Source organism: Neopsephotus bourkii, unplaced genomic scaffold (genome assembly GCF_033783945.1).
Source record: "Neopsephotus bourkii isolate Nb327-2 ecotype Australia unplaced genomic scaffold, CSIRO-AGI_Nbou_v1 NB_335, whole genome shotgun sequence".
NCBI lineage: Eukaryota > Metazoa > Chordata > Aves > Psittaciformes > Psittacidae > Neopsephotus > Neopsephotus bourkii.
Window position 1 is genome coordinate 1,744,155 of NW_026900841.1, and position 18,151 is coordinate 1,762,305.

The window sequence follows — 18,151 nt, forward strand, 5'->3', positions numbered from 1 at the left end:
TGCTGCTCACGCTCTGGGGGTGCAGCCCAGCACATGGGGGGGTTCTGGGCTCAAGCGCTCACTGAAGCCAGGTCATGAGGGGCTTCTCATCACCCAACTCCCCGCAGTCCATCTGCTTCCCCTGTGGTTTTGGATCCCTCCACGCCCATGAGCACCAAGTTCTCAGGGGCAGCGCTGAGCTGAAACTTCTGGGGCTTTTGTCTCTCAGGTTGGACTTCAATGGGTTCTACACGGAGCGCCTGGAGCACATGTCTGCCGAGCGCAGCCAGAAGGCAGCTCCCCTGCTTGCCCGCCCGGCCGTGCCTGCCCAGTGACACCCTGCTGCTGCTGCTGCTCCCGCTGCCCTTCCGCCTGCTCCGCACCAGCAGAGACCCGGACCCTGGCTCACCTCAGGCTGGGAGCACCCAACCCTCTGCGTTCAGAACGTGAGCTGAAGACGAGCCATAAGGGTTGTCCATTATGGGACAATGTACAGTCTCTGGGATGATTGTATTGGGCTTTCTCTTCTGAGAGGCTTTTGTCAGGTCCTGTTTTTTACTGCGTTGTGTGTTTGTGTGTTGTAAAATAAGTAAATAAAGGGAATAAGGGCGGTTATTTTGTCTGTTAGCACAACCAGGGTGCGAATTAGACTTTCATGTGGCGAGATGCTGATTTGCTCACAGAGATGTGGCTCAGCTGCCATGCAGCATTATTTTGGGAGGAGAGCCTAACTGGGGCATTGCTGGAAAGGAGCTGATCAGCTGCTCTAACTGAGGAGATGGGCTTTGCAGCTGAGCAGGTACGTGATGTTCATACCGTATTGGCCACGTCCTCAGCAGAGGACTTTGAGGGTACCTTGAGAGTTGTTCAGCCTTAGGAATTGCTTGGATATCAGGAGCGGACATGGTAGAGGGTGGAAGAGCAGTGTTAAGGGGAACAAGGGGTAACCAAGATACATGCCAGAAGCCTCAGTGGCAAGCGTGAGACTCTAGGGAAGCATGTGAGGGTTGTGGATCCAGGGCTGAGTGCTCTTGTTAATGCCTGCTCTTCCTTCCCCTCACCCTCTTTGCGAGGACCTTCTAGAGTGTGTTAGAGCCGGGTTCTCCTTGCTCTGGTGGCCTACAGCTGGTCCTGCATCTTGGCAGAGGGAGAGAGACCCATAGAGAGGATGGAGACCACCAGTCTTGGCTCTGGAGGACTGGATTCCTGCATCTGAAGGTTGAGCTTGAGCACCAAGTCCTCCCCCAGCATCACCTGGCTCTTTAGGGAAAGCACTTGTGCAGTTCAGGGGGAAGGGAGAGGTTTCCTCTTGCCCCAGTGGAGGTGGCCCCTCAGTCTGGAGGATGCTTGGAGAAGTTGACCTGCTGTTTCCATTCAGTTTCTATGGACAGAGAGAGATCCCTGCCTGTCCCTTGAGCTCAGGGTGAAGGGGAGAGCAGAGGCTCCCCTGTACCACCCTTGGTCACGCATGTTTCCTTACCCCAGTGAGCAGCATTGGTGGCTCCTGCAGGAAATCCTCCTTTCGTGCAGTTTGAATTGAATCAGGACTGAAGCTGTTTATAGATTAATGGTCCATCATTAACCAGCAAGCCCCGAGCCGCAGCAGCAATAATGGATACTTCTGAAACGTTCCTTTCTAAAACTGACAGCACATTTCCAGGCACCCGTCTGTGAGTAATCCCAAGGAATCCTGCTCACACACAAGCACAAGTTCGGAGCAGACGTGATGAGGGGTGTCAAGGGTGAAGCTTGTATTTGTTGTTTTCTAAATAAGCTTGTCTATTTAGGAGGGAGTTAAAGAAGGGACGAGAGGAGGAAGAGGGAAGACAGTGGAGCAGTGCTTGGCTCTGCTGGTTTCTGTGCCATTTTGGGGGAAGCTTGTCCCTGGTGTTGGAGCTCTGCAACAGTTGAGTTTGACATCTGACCCACTCCTTTGCTAAATGCAGCATTTCCTGGCTCGTCCTGGCCTGAAACACCATGGCATATAAACCATCATGGTCATGGGAGCAGGGTCTCTCTTCACAAGTTGCCACATGGAGAAGACAAGGGGCAGTGGGTTGCACCAGGACAGGTTTAACCTCAACCTAAGAAATACAAGAGAACAACCACCAGCTGGGAGAACCTCCTCAGGGACATGGTAAAATCCCCATTCCTGGAGGGGTTCAAGAGGCAGCTGAACAAACAGTGGATAACCTCATCCAGGCTCCCTGCCCCACAGCACGTTGGACCAGATGATCTTCAGAGGTCCCTTCCAACCTTGGATGTTCTTTGGACAAAGGGGAGACAGCAGTCAGCTCCATGACAGAGCCCATGTCGTTCCCACATGGTAGTCCCAGCCCCGCAGATCCTTTGGGATCAAGGAGGGTCCCAAGTCCCCCACTGATATGCCCTGATGTAACACACAGACCCCCATTCCCCATGGTGACCCTGACCCCTCTATCATCCCAGTGCTCCATCATCTCAGCACCCCACCAACACCCTACAATGTCTCCCAGGTCCAGCTACTGCCCTCTGACAGTCCAGCCACCCTCAGCTCCTGCTACACCTTGGTGCCCCACAGACATCCCCTTCATGTCCAGTGGGCACTGCCCTGGCCCTTCCAGCCCCTCTGTCACCTTAGAGGTGCCCCATGGATGCTCCATTCATACCCACAGACAGTCCCCAGCTAGGTAGAGCTGCCCAGTGCCCCCCAGTTGCCTCTGGTGCCCCGCTGTCACCACCTCAGAGCCCTGTGGAACCCAGCAGTGCCCGGGAAGTGCCCTTGGAGCCTGTGGACTTCAGACTCTCCCTGAAGCCACAGAGAGGCCCCTGTGGCTCCTGCCTCCGATGCCACAAGCACACCTCTGACAGCATCATGGAATCAATCAGGTTGGAAAAGCCCCTGATGCAGCTTGAGGCCGTTTCCTCTTGTCCCATCCCTTGCTCCTTGGGAGCAGAGCCCAGCCCCTCCTGGCTCCATCCTCCTGTCAGGCAGTTGTAGGAGTGATCAGGTCCCCCCTGAGCTTCCTCTTCTCCAGACTGAACCCCCCCGGTCCCTCAGCCGTTCCCCATCACACTTGTGCTCCAGACATCCCACAAACCATTCCTGGTGTCCCACGGGTGGTTCTCGAACACCCTCCGATGCCCCGTGGACAGCCCACGATGCTCTATGGACGCTCCCCGATCCCCCCATCCACACCCTCCTCCGCCTCTCCCGGCCCCGCTCCGCACCGAGCCCCCCGCCGGGGGCGGCCCCGTCCCTCCCCGTCCCGCCCCGTCCCGTCCGTGAGTCACGGCGGGCGGGGGCTGCCGGCGCGGCGGAGCATCGCGGGCACCTCCGAGCTATGGCCCTGGCGCTCGTCCTGCTCCTGCCGCTGCTGCTGCTGCCGCCGCCGGGACACGGTGAGCGGGGGGCGGGCAGGGGGCAACTCGCAGGCAGCCGCTGCTCCGCCGACGGGGCGGGCGTGAAGTTTGGGGGTCGCAGGACAAAAGCCCGGCTCCCCCGAGGCGGAGGGGTCGGCGGCTCTGCCGTGGGGCAGGGTTGGAGGTGGGAGATGGGGAGGATGCTTTTCCCCACGGGGATTAAGGGGAAAGCCGCGTGGGAAGCGGCGCAGGAGGGGATGCACAAGGAGCTGCGTGTGGCGGCGGCGGCTCCTTGGGGACGGGTCGCAGCCCGGCGAGGTTTTGGCTGCTCCCTCTGCCGCGCTCAGCCCTGCGGCCACGGCTCGATGGGGCGGCATCGCCTCCGCAAGCCCCCTCGAGGGCGAAGGGTGGAGAAAGGGGCTCAGAGGGCCGGGTTCGTGCGGAGGGACACGCTCTGGGTGACCCCCGATGGGGCACCCGCCGTTATGTAAAGGCACCAGCCCCAGCGAGGAGGAAATTTGTCACCACCAGCCTGCGGTGCCCGCAGAGGGGGGAGCCGGTGACTCAGCCGGGGGCCGTGGGCGCGGGCACCGGAGCTCCGGGCCCCACCGCCCCACCGAACCGCCGGGGCAGGGGCAGGGGCAGGGCTGCGGGGCGATGTCGGGGCTCCCGCGGGGGAAAGGCGAAGGGTTTATGGGAGAGCACGGTAACAGGCGAGGGTGGGAGGAGGGCTGAGTCAGCCCAGACACGAGCCGTTCTCCACAACACCCCCCCTCCCCAGCAGCTGCCAGACGCCAAGTCAGAGACTGTGGCATCGAGATGGGGAACTGAAATACTCTGCCTTCGTTTGCACACCGGGGTCTCCATCGGCTTTTCCAGCCTGGAAGGATCCTGCTCGCCCATGTGCGGTGCTGAGCTGTGATGGGTGCTGGAGCATCCCTGAACGGCATAAATGCTCCATCCCTGGCAGTGTTCAAGGCCAGGCTGGACAGAGCCTTGGGTGACGTGGTTTAGTGTGAGTTGAAGCCAGATGACCTTAAGGTCCTTTCCAGCCCAAACCCTTCTATGATTCTATGATCCCTGGAGCCCATCAGGCAGCTACATTCCCAGCAGGTACTTCAGGACTTGCCATCTCAGCTCTTCCCTGCATCACTTCCATTACCCCCTGGCTGGGCTGTTCCTTGGCTGGGCACCCCTGCTCAAAGCCCCTTGGCTTTTCCCAGGCGGAGCTGCGGGGCTGGAGGAGAAGCTCACCCATGTTGAGAAGTACGAGACAGTGATGCCACAGAGGGTGCTGGTGCCGCGGGGGAAGAGGGACCTCTCTGTGCCACCGGTGAGTAGCATTGCCTCCCAAAACCTGGCTCCGCACCTTGCAGGGAGCTGAGCTGAGCTGAGAGCCCACAGCAGCAGGCCTGAAGCTGGACCCCCTTAGCTCTGTGCCAGAGTGGCTCAGTTTCTTGCATTGCTCCCACCCTAGAGGCAGTCGATGAGTTCAGCTTTCCTGGGCTGTTTTGGGTCAAACACAGGCACTGCAGGTGTTAGGGGGGGCTCTCAGAGATGGGGGGCTGCTTTCTCCAGTGCTTTCTTCAGAGATGTTACCCAGCGGCTCCACCTCTCGTAGCCTTGCGGTGATCTTGTGACATCTGGTCTTTGGTTAAGGAGGGATGTGCAAAGGCTCGCTGAGCTGTAAGCACTTTTCTTGCTGTGGTTGCTGAACTTGAGGCTTTTTTTGTCCTTTGGGACAGGGAAACAAGAGTCAGAAAGTTGCAGAAATCCACATGAAAGGAAGCCAGTGTTGTTTTCCTTGGGAAACCTTGTCATCTGGGGGAAGGAGTTGAGGTTTGACTCAGGAGGGCTTGACATCCATAGCACGATGGCCTTGACCTCAAAGATGCTTTCCTCATTGCCAGTTGAGCCAAATACGTTTTCTAGCACCAAAAGGCACCAGCTTGAACACCTGATGAGATGGAGGGGTTGGGGGCATTTATTCCCTTGTAAAGTCTTCGTACAGCACATTTCATCTGTGATTCAACCCCTTCCTGGTAAACTCGCTTCAGAAACACTCCCCAAAAGCATCTGTTTTCTCTGCTCTAGAAACCTAAACTTGTCCACGAGATAAACATTCCCCAGGCTATTTAGAGACACCATCTGTGCTGGGTGCTCCGGGCAGCTCTGCACCAATCCCCCCTTCCCAGAAAGGGGAGCTCAGGGGGAGCTTGGGATCCCTCTGCTTTCCACATCATGGGGGAAGACATCCGCCTTGAGCTGTGTGCTTTAGGACAGCCATGGTGGTGTCTGCCTGGTGGCACTGGGACTGAGTCTAGGACTGGGGGGTCCTTGGACCTCCTAAACCTGCTGTGTTGAGGGTATGAGCTCTCCCGCCTTTCAAGCTGTTTCCTCCTCTTGGACAAGAGTTGGATCAGCTTCCCCCATACCTGCTTGGTGGGAAGGAGGTTCCCACCAAGGCTTGGCCACCACCAAGCCCCTCTTGGAAGTGAAGGCAGGTAGTTGGATGGTATTTCCTCCTGTAGCTTTGCATTTGCGGTCTCTGACTGGGATGGGCATGCACCAAGAGCTAGTTCTTGGGTCAGAGCAGTTGGGACACATGAGGTTCGGTCAGCAGACCATCTGCCAGGTGAGGTTTGAAGCAAACCAGCTCCCCTCTGGCTTTGCTTAAGTCAGAACGTTCAGGCCTGGGTCCTGCAGCACAGCATCTCCTTCCCACAGGCCATGGTCTCCTTAAGCAGGGCCACGACAGGGCAAGTGGGAAACCTGGGCTCTTCATGGAAGGGGATGTGACAAGAGCAAGAAGAGCCGCCAAGAGGATTGATGGTTACTTGCTCTGGATGGCACAAGTGATATCTCTCTCATCCCCATGCTCCAGCCCTTCAAAGAGCTGTATTGAAACGGGAGGGTGGTTCCCAGCCTGTGCAAGACCCAGCGCTGCAAACTGCTGACATCCCCCCAGGTGTGCCTATGCCCGCACATCCCTGCTGATATCCCACAGCACATCCAGCTGATGCAAAGGGGCACGTCCTTTGCCTGGGTGGAGAAAGCCACACTCCTGCTGGCCTGCCCTGGGGCTCTGCAGGGAGCAGCAGGACAGCCCTAGGACCAGATGGAGCAGGAGCAGGGACAGTGGTGGCACAGGGACCTGCCTTCTCTAGTGCTGCCACTCATTACGTGTGGGACCCCACCTGCAGCACTGGGTGCAGTTCTGGTGTCCCCAGCGTAAGGAGGACATGGAACTGTTGGAACAAGTCCAGAGGAGGCCACAAGGATGATCAGGGACTGGAGCACCTCCTGTATGGAGACAGGCTGAGAACGTTCAGCCTGGAGAAGAGAAGGCTGTGTGGAGACCTCATAGCAGCCTTCCAGTATCTGAAGGGGGGCTATAGGGATGCTGGGGATGGACTCTTCATTAGGGACTGTAGTGACAGGACAAGGAGTGATGGGTTCAAACTGAAACAGGGGAAGTTCAGGCTGGAGATAAGGAACAAGTTCTTTACTGTGAACCTTGACTTCTCAGGTTGCCCAAAGAAGTGGTAAATACCCCATCCCTGGCAGTGTTCAAGGCCAGGTTGGACACAGGGGCTTGGAGCACCCTGCTCTAGTGGAAGGTGTCCCTGCCCGTGGCAGGGGTTGGAACTGGATGAGCTTTAAGGTCCCTTCCAACCCAAACCATTCTACTGTTCTATGGCATGCTACAGTGAGACCCACCTCTGCTGTCCTAGTGAGATCCATGGCTTCTTCCTACCCAGGGAAGAAACACCCTGTATGGGGCGGGATGGTGCATCCCATCCCAATCCTCTGCAAGCTCTCTGCACCTGGAAGAAACCCCTCCTCTCTGTGTGCTGTGGCCACAGCTCTGCTTTGCTTGCTCAGCATGGCCATGGGGTTACAGGACTTGCACAGGGGCAGGGCTGAGCTGTGCTTCAAACCCTTCCCATCTGGAGCCTGTGTGAATAAGAAGGGGGCTGATTCAGAGGAGCTTTATCAGGACTGTGTTATTTTAAACTTGCCCTGCGGTTGTCTCCAACAGGCAGCCCCTGAAACCACCACCCCCTTCCAGAGGCTTTCCTGCCATTCCCTAAGCCCTCTCCTGGCTCCAGCGCTGCCAGCAATAACAAAGCATCGCTTTGCGGGTGCACACAGGGCAGGACGGCCACGTCAGGCAGGAGACACTGCTCATAAGAGAAGAATTTGCCCAGGACCCATGAGCATGGCAGGCTCATTGCAACCTACTTGGCACGCAGAGAGGATGCTTTGTGGCAGGCAGCCCACAGCTTTGGATTGGGAATGCAACTCCAGTAGAACCGAAGGCAACTGAGCGATGGGCAAACCCCATCTGGCCCCACTGGCGCTGAGTCAGCAGGAATTCCTGCTCAGCCCCAGCTCCTGCCAGGCTGTAGATCATCCCTCCAGGAATGCTGAGCCATCGTATGACAGCAGGTGCCGTCATCCTCCCTGGGGAGAGGCTGCACACCTCATCCAGGAGAATGCTGGCCCTTGGGAGGTGTTTGCTTTGCCTTTCGCTCAGCTCTCTATTCCGGGATCCTGCAAGAGCTGAGATGCTATCAGGAGAGGTTTCTGTGCTGCAGTGGTCCCTGGTGCCAAGGGTGCAGCCTGATATGGGGCACTATGCAAGGGAGCATCATGTCTCTCAATGATTGTGGTGAGATGGGACCTCTAGAGGTCTGTGACCTAAGCTCTGCAGGTAGAGAGCGCAAAGCATCCCAGAGGGAAATGTTTCTTCTGGAGAGACATCTCAATCCTGAGGGTTCAGGGCTTCACCCTGACCCAAGCACAGGGCCTGGAGGTTGGACCATCAGGTCCCTTCCATCAGCACTAGGGTGATGCTTGAGGGATCTAGCACATGCTGAGACTAAAATTGACTCTCAGTAGAGATGAAGACCAAGAGGAGGTTATTGTCTAGCTGTGGTGGTGTACGTTAGATCGGTCAGAGGTAAGGAATGAGAGCTGCTGGGCAGTGGGATCTTCATGATTCAGCCTGTGAGTAATGCTGAGCTCAGTCCCCAGCACAGGACCTCTGTGACTGATGAGTAGGAAACTAGTTTCATGCAGCCGCATGTCAGAGGCAGGAAACCACACTGCTGACTCTGTTTCACTGCTGGTGACCTGTTCTTTATCTCAGGATGTGCAGGGATTTGTGGTATTGCCCACATGCAATTCTTTCCTTCTGATATCCTGTGTTTTTGCTGGATGCCTACAGGATGAGAAGCCAGGCTCCCTATCCCACTGCTGACTTCCATTGTAGACCCCATTCCCTTTCTGGGTAGGGCAGGGGCTCTCTTCTGTAGCTCTTGCTCCTGGTGACAGCAGGTCTCTGATGTTCTTTATCTTTCACGCAGAGCACCTACCCTGACCGTGTCCTCTACAGCATCCGTGCTGAAGGCAGGGAGTACCTCCTCAGGCTGGAGAAGAACAAGTGAGTGCGGGTGGGCCAGGGGGAGGCTCACTGTGAGCATCAGTTCTGCAAGTCCCGGTGTCACAGCATCAGCGATCTCAGCTCTTAGCCTTTGGTTTACCCCTCCTTGCCAAAGCCCCCTGGGAGAGGCCACGGGCCCACCATAGCCAGCCTCATCCCCAAAGCTCTGCTTTCCACCCTTTCCCGGAGTCACTGCTCATTCCCCTTCCCCACCCTGCAGAGCACTGCTGGGGCAGCACTACACCGAGACGCACTACTTGGCCGATGGCACAGAGGTCACAGAGAAGCCGGATGTTCAGGTATGGGGCTGGCTCCAGGGACAGCAGATTTCCCACTCCTGTGGGATCCTGCCGTGCATTCCCCCTCCACACCTCTCATCTCTGCTGGCGGCAGGACCACTGCTTTTATCAGGGCCACGTGCAAGGACACACCAACTCAGCAGCGAGCATCAGCACCTGTGGCGGGCTCAGGTAGGATCCTTTCCATCTCCCTCCTCCATTCCCAGGGCAGACCAGAGCAAACTCACCCCTGAGTGCTGCAGCCAGCAGCACAAAGATGTGCTCATGGAGATACACTGCCTTGCAGGCAGCTGGCATCTCCTCTGAGCCATGCTGAACTCCTAGACCCATAGAACCATTGAATGGCTTGGGTTGGAAGGGACCTTAAAGCTCATCCAGTTCCAACCCCCTGCCAGCCTTCCACTAGAGCAGGTTGCTCCAAGCCCCTGTGTCCAACCTGGCCTTGAACACTGCCAGGGATGGGGCAGCCACAGCTTCTCTGGGCACCCTGTGCCAGCGCCTCACCACCCTCACAGGTTAAAGTCATTCCCCTTCTCGTGTCCCTACAGGCCCTTGTCCAAAGCCCCTCTCCAGGTTTCCTGCAGCCCCTTGAGGCACTGGAGCTGCTCTGAGGTCTCCCCTTGAGGAGCCTTCTCTTGTCCAGGCTGACCCAGCCCAGCTCTCTCAGCCTGGCTCCAGAGCAGAGCTGCTCCAGCCCTCGCAGCATCTCCATGGCCTCATCTGGACTTGCTCCAACAGCTCCACGTCCTCCTTATGTTGATGTTAACATGTGCAAGGGCAGAGCAGGAGACAAGGATGATGCAGGCAGGGCACATGGGACACCTTACAGAAAGCATTCTGAAATCCAGAGTGTCTCAGCAGAAACTCTGTGTTAAACCTGGCCTGGCAGTGTTGAGCAGGTCTCCTTGCTGAGCCCTGGCACATCTCTGCTGCCCAAAGCATAGGATGCTCCCTTGCCACCAGCCACAGATGCTGTGCCACGGTTTGCTCCCTCACAGCCCAGCAGCCAGCTCCCAGCCTCCCTAAACGTCCTTTTGTTCCAATGGTGCTTCTGCAGCCCCTGAAAGCAAATGCTGTGGGCACATTTCCTATTGCTCATTATCTCCTGGTATGCCCCAGGTCAGCTCCATCCTTGGATGTGCTCTTGGCCAAGTGACGTTGTAGGGAAGAAGCATTCAGTCCCTTGTGCTGTTGTGAGCTCTTGTACCTCTGTGGGTCCTCATGCACTGCCCAGGGGCAGCTGGGGACATTGCATTGAGTGTGGCTTCATGCACACGGCCAGAAGAACCTCTCACATCCCACCAGTGACCTGCAGCTTATCCCATCTGCCTGTGGGAACCTATAAAGGGGCAGGGATTCCCAGCTATGTTTTGTATCACAGCCACTTATGGGCGCGCATATAGGGTCTGTTCGTGCTGTGCTGGGTATCTCCCTAATGTGATGACCACCTTCTCTCTTGGCAGTGGGTTTTTCCAGGTGAATGGGACCATGTTCCTGCTGGAGCCCCTGGAGGAGGATGCTGCTGGCCTGCATGCAGTGTACAGAGCAGCTCACCTGAGGGGGAAGCGTGGCACATGCCGGGAGCCCAGTGCCACTCTGGAATACGACCATGAGCCAAAAATCCCTGCAGCCATGAAGCTCCACCGATGGGTTAAGGATTGCATTGCTTCTCCTTCCTGTAGCTGAGTTTGCAAGAGCCTGGGTCCTGTGGAGTCCAGGGGAGGAGTGGGGTGATCCCACATCTCCTGGAGATGCTCCTCCACCATGCGTTGTTGGTTGGGTATCTAAACACAGGTTACTCCCAGGGGCCTAGCTTCTGGTGGGAACAAGTCCTCAGATACTGTACCAGTAGCAGGAGCATCCTCCTACCCCATGAGCTCCATGATGCTTGCAAAGCCCATCTATCTTGTGCTTTGTTCCAGTAGCAGGCTTCGGTTCTTGCTTGTAACACAGAACCATAGAATGGTTTGGGTTGGAAAGGACCTTAAAGCTCATCCAGTTCTAATCCCGTGCCACGGGCAGGGACACCTTCCACTAGAGCGGGGTGCTCCAAGCCCCTGTGTCCAACCTGGCCTTGAACGCTGCCAGGGATGGGGCAGCCACAGCTCCTCTGGACACCCTGTGCCAGCGCCTCAGCACCCTCACAGGGAAGAGCTTCTGCCTTATCTCCAACCTGAACTCTCCCTGTTTCAGTTTGAACCCATCACCACTTGTCCTATCACTACAGTCCCTGATGATGAGTCCCTCTCTGCATCCTCGTAGGCCCCCTTCAGACACTGGAATGTATGTTGGAAGATGACTGAAATATCCAGCAAAGTAACATCAGGAAGCAGAGCCAGAAGACCGACTAGCCCTAAATAACAATGGGAGATGCCCTAGGATACAACACGTCCTACAAAAGGGCTTAGCAAGCTGCAGAGCTGGGCCCCTCTTCGTGCTCACTTTCCTCTTCCCTTCCAGAAATCAACTCCATTACACAAAGGTCCCCGATACGTGGAGCTGGTCCTGGTTGTGGACAATGAAGAGGTAAGCAGGACTGGGGGCAAGCTGCTGCCTGTGGTTTTGCTCTCATCCACTGCAATGAGGAGGTGGAAGCCAGCCTGGAAATCTCTCTGTGTCCATAGTTCAGGAAACACAAGGACTTGCGCACGGTGCAGAACCGCATGAAGGAAATCGTGAACCACGTTGACAAGGTGAGCCCAGGGGTCTGGATCTGCCCTTCCAGCTCCTGCAGTGCCAGCACGGGCATGAACAGGATAGAGGAGGGATTGGCGTGGGTGGTGGAGCTGGAGCCCATCTCAGATACCTTGGCCAACAGGACAGCTCAGCCCTGGTCCTCAGGAGCATGGGACAACTGGATCCCAGCTCTCTCATAAGGGAAGGAAGCAGAAGTGTCTTCTTGTAACCCCTGGGGAGCACTGGCCGCTCCCAGGCTGGAATAGGTGTTAACAAGGGGAGGGTGATGGATGCTGTGCAACAAGGTGGGGTTTCTGCTTGCCTTTCTTCAGCCTCTTTGGTCAGCAGCATGGGAGCAGCCTTCACTGGTCAAGAGGGAGCCCAGAGTTCCCAAGTAAACCCTGTCTACGTAGTCACCCCATCTTGTGTGACGTATTGAGGGTGTGACAGAGCTGGTGTTGCACAGTGAGGTTGGGTCATAGAATCATAGAATAGTTAGGGTTGGAAAGAACCTTAAGGTCATCCAGTTCCAACCCCCCTCCCATGGGCAGGGACACCTCACACTAAACCATGCCACTCAAGGCTCTGTCCAACCTGGCCTTGAACACCACCAGGGATGGAGCATTCACAACTTCCCTGGGCAGCCCATTCCTGGCGTCCTGGGCTTGGCTGTGGTTCCCCAAAGAGAGGAGGTGGGACCTTCCCTCTGCTGGTGCAGCTCAAATCCAAGCGCTGCCTCTGTCTCCTGCCCCAGCTTTATCAGCCTCTTCGCCTGCGGGTGGCCTTGATCGGCCTGGAGGTGTGGAGCTACAAGGACAAGATCGTGGTCAGCCCCAACCCAGAGGTGACGCTGGACAACTTCCTGCACTGGCGGGAGGCAGAGCTGCTGCGGAGGAAGCCTCATGACAATGCCCAGCTCATCACGTAAGGACAGCGTGTGGAACAGCACCGCACTGCTCTGCAGCCCTACTGCCGCTCAGGCCACACGGTGGTGGCCTCGGTGGCATCTCCATCCCACACAGGGGCATAGACTTCCATGGCACAACTGTAGGGCTTGCCAAGAAGCTTGTGATGTGCACCAGGGACTCCGGTGGTGTCAACCAGGTGGGTCCCACTGGCCAGGCATGCATGGGAAGGGCAGCATGGTCCCATTGTCTGCCCTCCCTGCACTGTATTCCACAGAGCTGGTGGTCTCTCCTCCGCTGCTCTCCAGCTTTCCTCTTAGCCTCCATAGGGATATGGTCCCTGGCATCTCTGACCCCCCCAAAGCGTCAGGGGTCAAAGCATGGAAAGCCAGTGGAGGGCTCTGGTATAGCTGAGCCCTGAAGAGCCTCCCCAAGCAGCTCTGCGGCACAGGGCATCTCCTACCACCTGCCAAGTGGCTGGGACTTGGTTTACAATTGCTCTTCAGCCACCATCCTGGTTGTGCTGCTCATCCCTCCGCAGGGAGGGCATCCTTCGTGGTTAGCCATGGGACCTGCAGCTGACCAGAACCACCACAAAGCATTGTTTCAGGGTAGATGCTATATGTGAGCTCACTTATACCCCACCCTGGAGGTCTTCAGGGACCATGGGAACAAGTCCAGCTTTTGTCTTCCTTTACCTCACCGTGGCAGCAATTAGGGAACAAATAGAATCGACTGGGTTGGAAAAGGTCATCCAGTCCAACCGTTCCCCAGCACTGCCAAGGCCACCACTACCCCATGTCACTGAGGGCCTCATCACAGACACTGAGCAGCTGGAGAGCACCAGTGGCTCCATGGAGGTGCTGTGGAGGGTGTTTAAACCACACTGCACTTCTTGTCCCACAGGACCACAGCACAAATCCCATTGGTGCTGCATCCACCATGGCTCATGAGATGGGGCACAACCTGGGGATGTCTCACGATGAAGACGTGGCCGGCTGCCGCTGTCCTGTCCCCAAAGCTGATGGCGGCTGTGTCATGGCAGCGAGTGTTGGGTGAGTGAAGGAGACAGGGGAATATCCCTGGGCAGCAAACACTTCGAGGTGTCCTCCAGTACTGTCTTGATGGGGTGAAGCCTGGGAGATGGTCAGGTCCGCGTGGACACTCCACTCGAAGCTGCACTCCAAAGGTCTGTTGGTGCCTTTGAGTCTCTTCGGTGGCCCCTCCAGCTTCTCCCTGGGCTGCTGGGTGTGAGGACCCTTTGGGCTCGCAGCAATGCTCACGGCTGCCTTGTTTCTGTGCCCCTTCAGCTTGGTTTACCCCAAGCTGTTCAGCCGCTGCAGCGAGCAGGACATGTGGCAGTTCCTCGGGGACCCCAGGACCAGCTGCCTGCTGAACGTCCCCAGGGCGGACGAGCTCTATGGGGGGCCCGTGTGCGGGAACCAGTTTGTGGAGCGGGGAGAGCAGTGCGACTGCGGCGTGCCGGAGGTAGGGATGTGCTCCCAGAGCCCAGGAAGAACAGGGGTGGCAGGGACCTGAGGGGTGTCATTCAGACTCAGAAAAGGCTGTGCAAGTCCCTTCCCTGGGCATCGTGCTTTGCAAGGCTTCCTAGAATCACAGCATCCCAGACTGGGTTGTGTTGGAAGGGACCTTAAAGCTCATCCAGTCCCAACCCCTGCCACAGGCAGGGACACCTTCCACTGGAGCAGGGTGCTCCAAGCCCAGAAGGGAAGGGCCTTCAAAAGGGGTTTTGGGAGGGTTCCAGTTGCTCCCTGTGTCACAGGAGTGCTCCGACAACTGCTGCAACGCCACCACTTGCCAGCTGAGAGAGGGAGCCGAGTGTGCCCGGGGGGAATGCTGCCAGGACTGCAAGGTACGTGCCAATGGGGTCCAGCCGGAGCTCCTGCAGAGCTTCCCAGTGGAGGCAAGGTGAATCCATAGCCTGCTGGGGAACCTGGGTACCTCTGTAGCAGCTTCCTTTGCCCAGAGCCATAGGGAGCAATTCCAAATGGAGTGATTTCTCCAACAATGGTTTAGGGGAGGAATCAGTCCTTCCATTCAATGCTCTCTCAGCATGAACAGTCATCATCTCTGCTGGGAAGAGGCTGGGGAAGTGAAGCAGCCTCTGCTTCTGTCATCCTAGACCCGAGGCCCACTGGCTCTGTTAGGTTAGGTGCAGGATGGAGAGTGTTGAAGAACTGGGCAATGTTCAGAACAATCAGCATAGCCCATTCCTGATGCAGGAAACCTCTTCTGTTCCATTCATCCAAAAGAAAGTTGAGTTAAATACATTGGTTTCTGCATACAGGCATAAGAAATGCCTTGATATGCAGAGACGGGGTTGGAATCATAGAATCCCAGACTGGTTTGTGTTGGAAGGGACCTTAAAGCTCATCCAGTTCTAATCCCTGCCACGGGCAGGGACACCTTCCACTAGAGCAGGGTGCTCCAAGCCCCTGTGTCCAACCTGGCCTTGAACACTGCCAGGGATGGGGCAGCCACAGCTTCTCTGGGCACCCTGTGCCAGCGCCTCAGCACCCTCACAAAGAGGACCCTTGGGCAAGTCCAGACTGAAAGCAGAGCAGAAAGGACAGATTTAACCATGGGACAGCCCAGTCCGAGGCCTGGTAGTGCCTGGATCTTTGGGACGCTGCCTGGCTGTGGTGCCTGTGTGCTGTGGGGCTATGAGAGCACTGGGGCAGCACTGACACCCCCTCTCCTGTGCAGGTGAAGGCTGCTGGCGTGCTCTGCCGGGCCAGCAAGAACGACTGTGACCTGCCCGAGCACTGCACCGGGCTGAGCGCCGAGTGCCCAGAGGACGTGTTCCAGGAGAACGGCATCTCCTGCCACAACGGCAATGGCTACTGCTACAACGGGGCCTGTCCCTCACATGGCGAGCAGTGCCGTGCTCTCTGGGGCGCAGGTACCAGCTCCCCACCACCCTCACCCCACGTACCGGGTGATGTGCTGGAGCCGTGGCTCACCCAGCCATCGCTTGGCTGTGGTCCCCCTCCTGTATCCCAGCACTGTGGCTGCGGATGCTGAAGAGTGGCACTGCTGTGAGCTCTGGCTCCATGTGACTCTTTCCATGTGTCCCACAGAGGCCCAAGTGGCTCCTGATGTCTGCTTTAAGCACAACAGCGAGCAGCACCTTCATCTCCACTGCCTCACCGAGTACGGGAAGCGGCCCTGCAGCCCCAAGTAAGGGTCTGGGTGGTGCTGGTGGTGGTGTTTGCGTTGGCTCCACAGGGTTGATCAAACCCCTCTGCTGCTGCTGCTGCCCATGGGTGCTCTCCCGCAGGGATGTGAAGTGCGGCACACTGCTGTGCCTCAGCGACAACACCAGCCCCGTCCTTGGCGCTGGCTCCTACTCCCTCTTCTTCGGACGCTTCAAGTGCAAGGCTGTCATTGCCAGCAGCGATGCCAATGAGGTGGTGGCCAAGCTCAGGCTGGTGCCCACTGGTGCCAAGTGCGGAGAGGAGATGGTGAGCAGCCATGCTGGGGTGTCTGGGGGGGGGGGTGTGGGGGTGATCACCCCATGGGGACCCAGGGCCAACTCAGAGCCCCCCTGTCTATCCACAGGTCTGCTATGGTGGGCGCTGCCAGACCCTCCTGGTCTACGGCAACAAGAACTGCTCGGCCAAGTGCAACAACCATGGGGTACGCTGTGAGGCCTTTCAGAGCATTGCTCCTGGCTCCTGCAGCACGCTCACTGCCCTGATGCCTTCCTCCCTCACCCCAGGTGTGCAACCACAAGCGGGAATGTCACTGTGAGCCGGGCTGGGCAGCGCCCTACTGCGAGCACCAGATCTCGGGGGTGGCGGCAGGTACGGAACCCCCTTTGCACGGCCGGCACCAGCTCCCCCAGCCACGTGGAGGGGTTGGCTCCCTGCGGCGGTGCCGGCAGGCGCTGCTCCATCCCTCGGGATGCCCGTCCCGACTCCGACCGTGTCTCCCTCCACAGGGAGCAGCAGCGTGGTGGTGGTGGCCGTGCTGGCCGTGCTGGGGCCCTGCGGCATCCTGCTGTGCGGCGGCATCCTGCTCCTCAGAGGCAGGGGGGCAAAGCGCTTCCAGAAAGGGTACTTCCCGCCCCGTCTGCCCCACAGCGGGGCCGAGCGCAGCGGGTGTCTGAAGCAGCTCCACAGCGTCCCTGTGCCCCACAGCAGGAGCTCCAGCGGCCCCACCGCGGGCCTGGCCAACCCGCTCTTCCAGGAGGGCGGCCACACGCGGTCCCCCCGGCGGCCGCTCTCCCACCGTGACATCGGCCCCCCCAGCCTGCTCAGCAGCACGGCGGCCCCGCGGGGGGCTCGGGCCCTTGGGCCCTGCCGCCCGGCGCCAGAGGTGAGGGACCCGGGGGGAGCACGGGCAGCCTGGGGGCGCTGGTGGGAGGGCAGGGCCTCACCCCGCTTCCTGCCGCCCCTGCAGCCGCCGGCTCCTGTCCCCCCAGTGACATCTCCAGCGGCTCCAGGCCAGCGCCCGCAGGTAAACACCTTGTGCTGGGGCGGCCTCCCGCGGCCTGGCAGCCCCAGCTGTGTGGGGCACGTCCGTGCAGTGGGCCGGGGGCTGATGAGTGGGGGGGGGGGGAGCCGTCCTCTGCCCCCAGTCCCCGTCTGGATCCCTCCTTGGTGCCCAAGCAACGGCATTTGTGTTCAGCCTGGACAAGAGAAAGCTCCTCGAGGGGAGGCCTCAGAGCAGCTCCAGTGCCTCAAGGGGCTGCAGGGAACCCGGAGAGGGGCTTTGGACAAGGGGCTGTGGGGACAGGACAAGGGGAATGGCTTTAACCTGCCAGAACAGGGGAGACTGAGATGAGCTCTTAGGCAGAAGCTCTTCCCTGTGAGGGTGCTGAGGTGCTGGCACAGGGTGCCCAGAGAAGCTGTGGCTGCCCCATCCCTGGCAGTGTTCAAGGCCAGGTTGGACACAGGAGCTTGGAGCAACCTGCTCTAGTGGAAGGTGGCCCTGCCTGTGGCAAGGGGGTTGGGACTGGGTGAGCTTTAAGGTCCCTTCAACCCAACCCAGGCTGGGATCCTATACCTTGGGTCTCTCTTCTGAACAGGCGAAGCCGAAGCCAAAGCCTCCCCACAAGCCTCTCCCAACCCTGAAGAGCAAGGCGCCGTGCAGCGACAAGGAGCCACCAGGAGCAGCCCTTGCACCATCCCCTGCCTTGGTCTCTCAGCGGGGTACCCCCCCGAAGGTGGCCCTGAAGCCCCCCGTGGCCAGGAGGTGACCAAGGATGCTCCATGTGCCACCGCAGCTGGGCTGCCGCCTCCCTTCCACCCTTACTTGAATCCCCCTGCAATGCCCCCGGGGGGCACCAGTGTTTACAGATATCGAGTTGTGCCTTAACAGACTCCACAGCGCCGTGGGGCTTCCCTCGGACACCAGGAGCCGGGACAGTGCCAGTGCTGGTTCTGAGGCTCTCCTGTGCCCTGGGAGCTGCTGCCTTCTCTCCCGACATCCTGAATGTGTCCTGCTCCTCCTGCCCCTAACCACTGCCCCGACTG

The 18,151-nt window shown here is 58.3% G+C and overlaps 2 protein-coding genes across 2 annotated transcripts in view; both read left to right on the forward strand.

Moving 5' to 3' along the window:
• The window catches only part of TUBGCP2 (tubulin gamma complex component 2), a 33,224-nt gene extending 32,638 nt beyond the window's left edge, over positions 1-586 (forward strand). Inside the window, exon 18 of the mRNA XM_061348090.1 lies at positions 209-586. Coding sequence (XP_061204074.1) covers positions 209-314 — 106 coding nt within the window. The 3' untranslated portion in view covers positions 315-586. The remainder of the gene's footprint in view (positions 1-208) is intronic.
• Positions 587-3,267: 2,681 nt separating this feature from the next.
• ADAM8 (ADAM metallopeptidase domain 8) lies at positions 3,268-17,896 on the forward strand. The gene is made up of 21 exons (XM_061348091.1): positions 3,268-3,360; positions 4,545-4,654; positions 8,694-8,770; positions 8,991-9,069; positions 9,164-9,240; positions 10,533-10,719; positions 11,530-11,595; positions 11,694-11,762; positions 12,500-12,669; positions 12,768-12,849; positions 13,557-13,705; positions 13,961-14,138; positions 14,434-14,523; positions 15,378-15,573; positions 15,752-15,851; positions 15,952-16,135; positions 16,233-16,310; positions 16,393-16,477; positions 16,615-16,729; positions 16,814-16,991; positions 17,710-17,896. The coding sequence occupies exons 1-21, from the start codon at positions 3,303-3,305 to the stop codon at positions 17,872-17,874; spliced, it is 2,493 nt and encodes an 830-aa protein (XP_061204075.1). The 5' UTR covers positions 3,268-3,302; the 3' UTR covers positions 17,875-17,896.
• Positions 17,897-18,151: the final 255 nt, after the last annotated feature.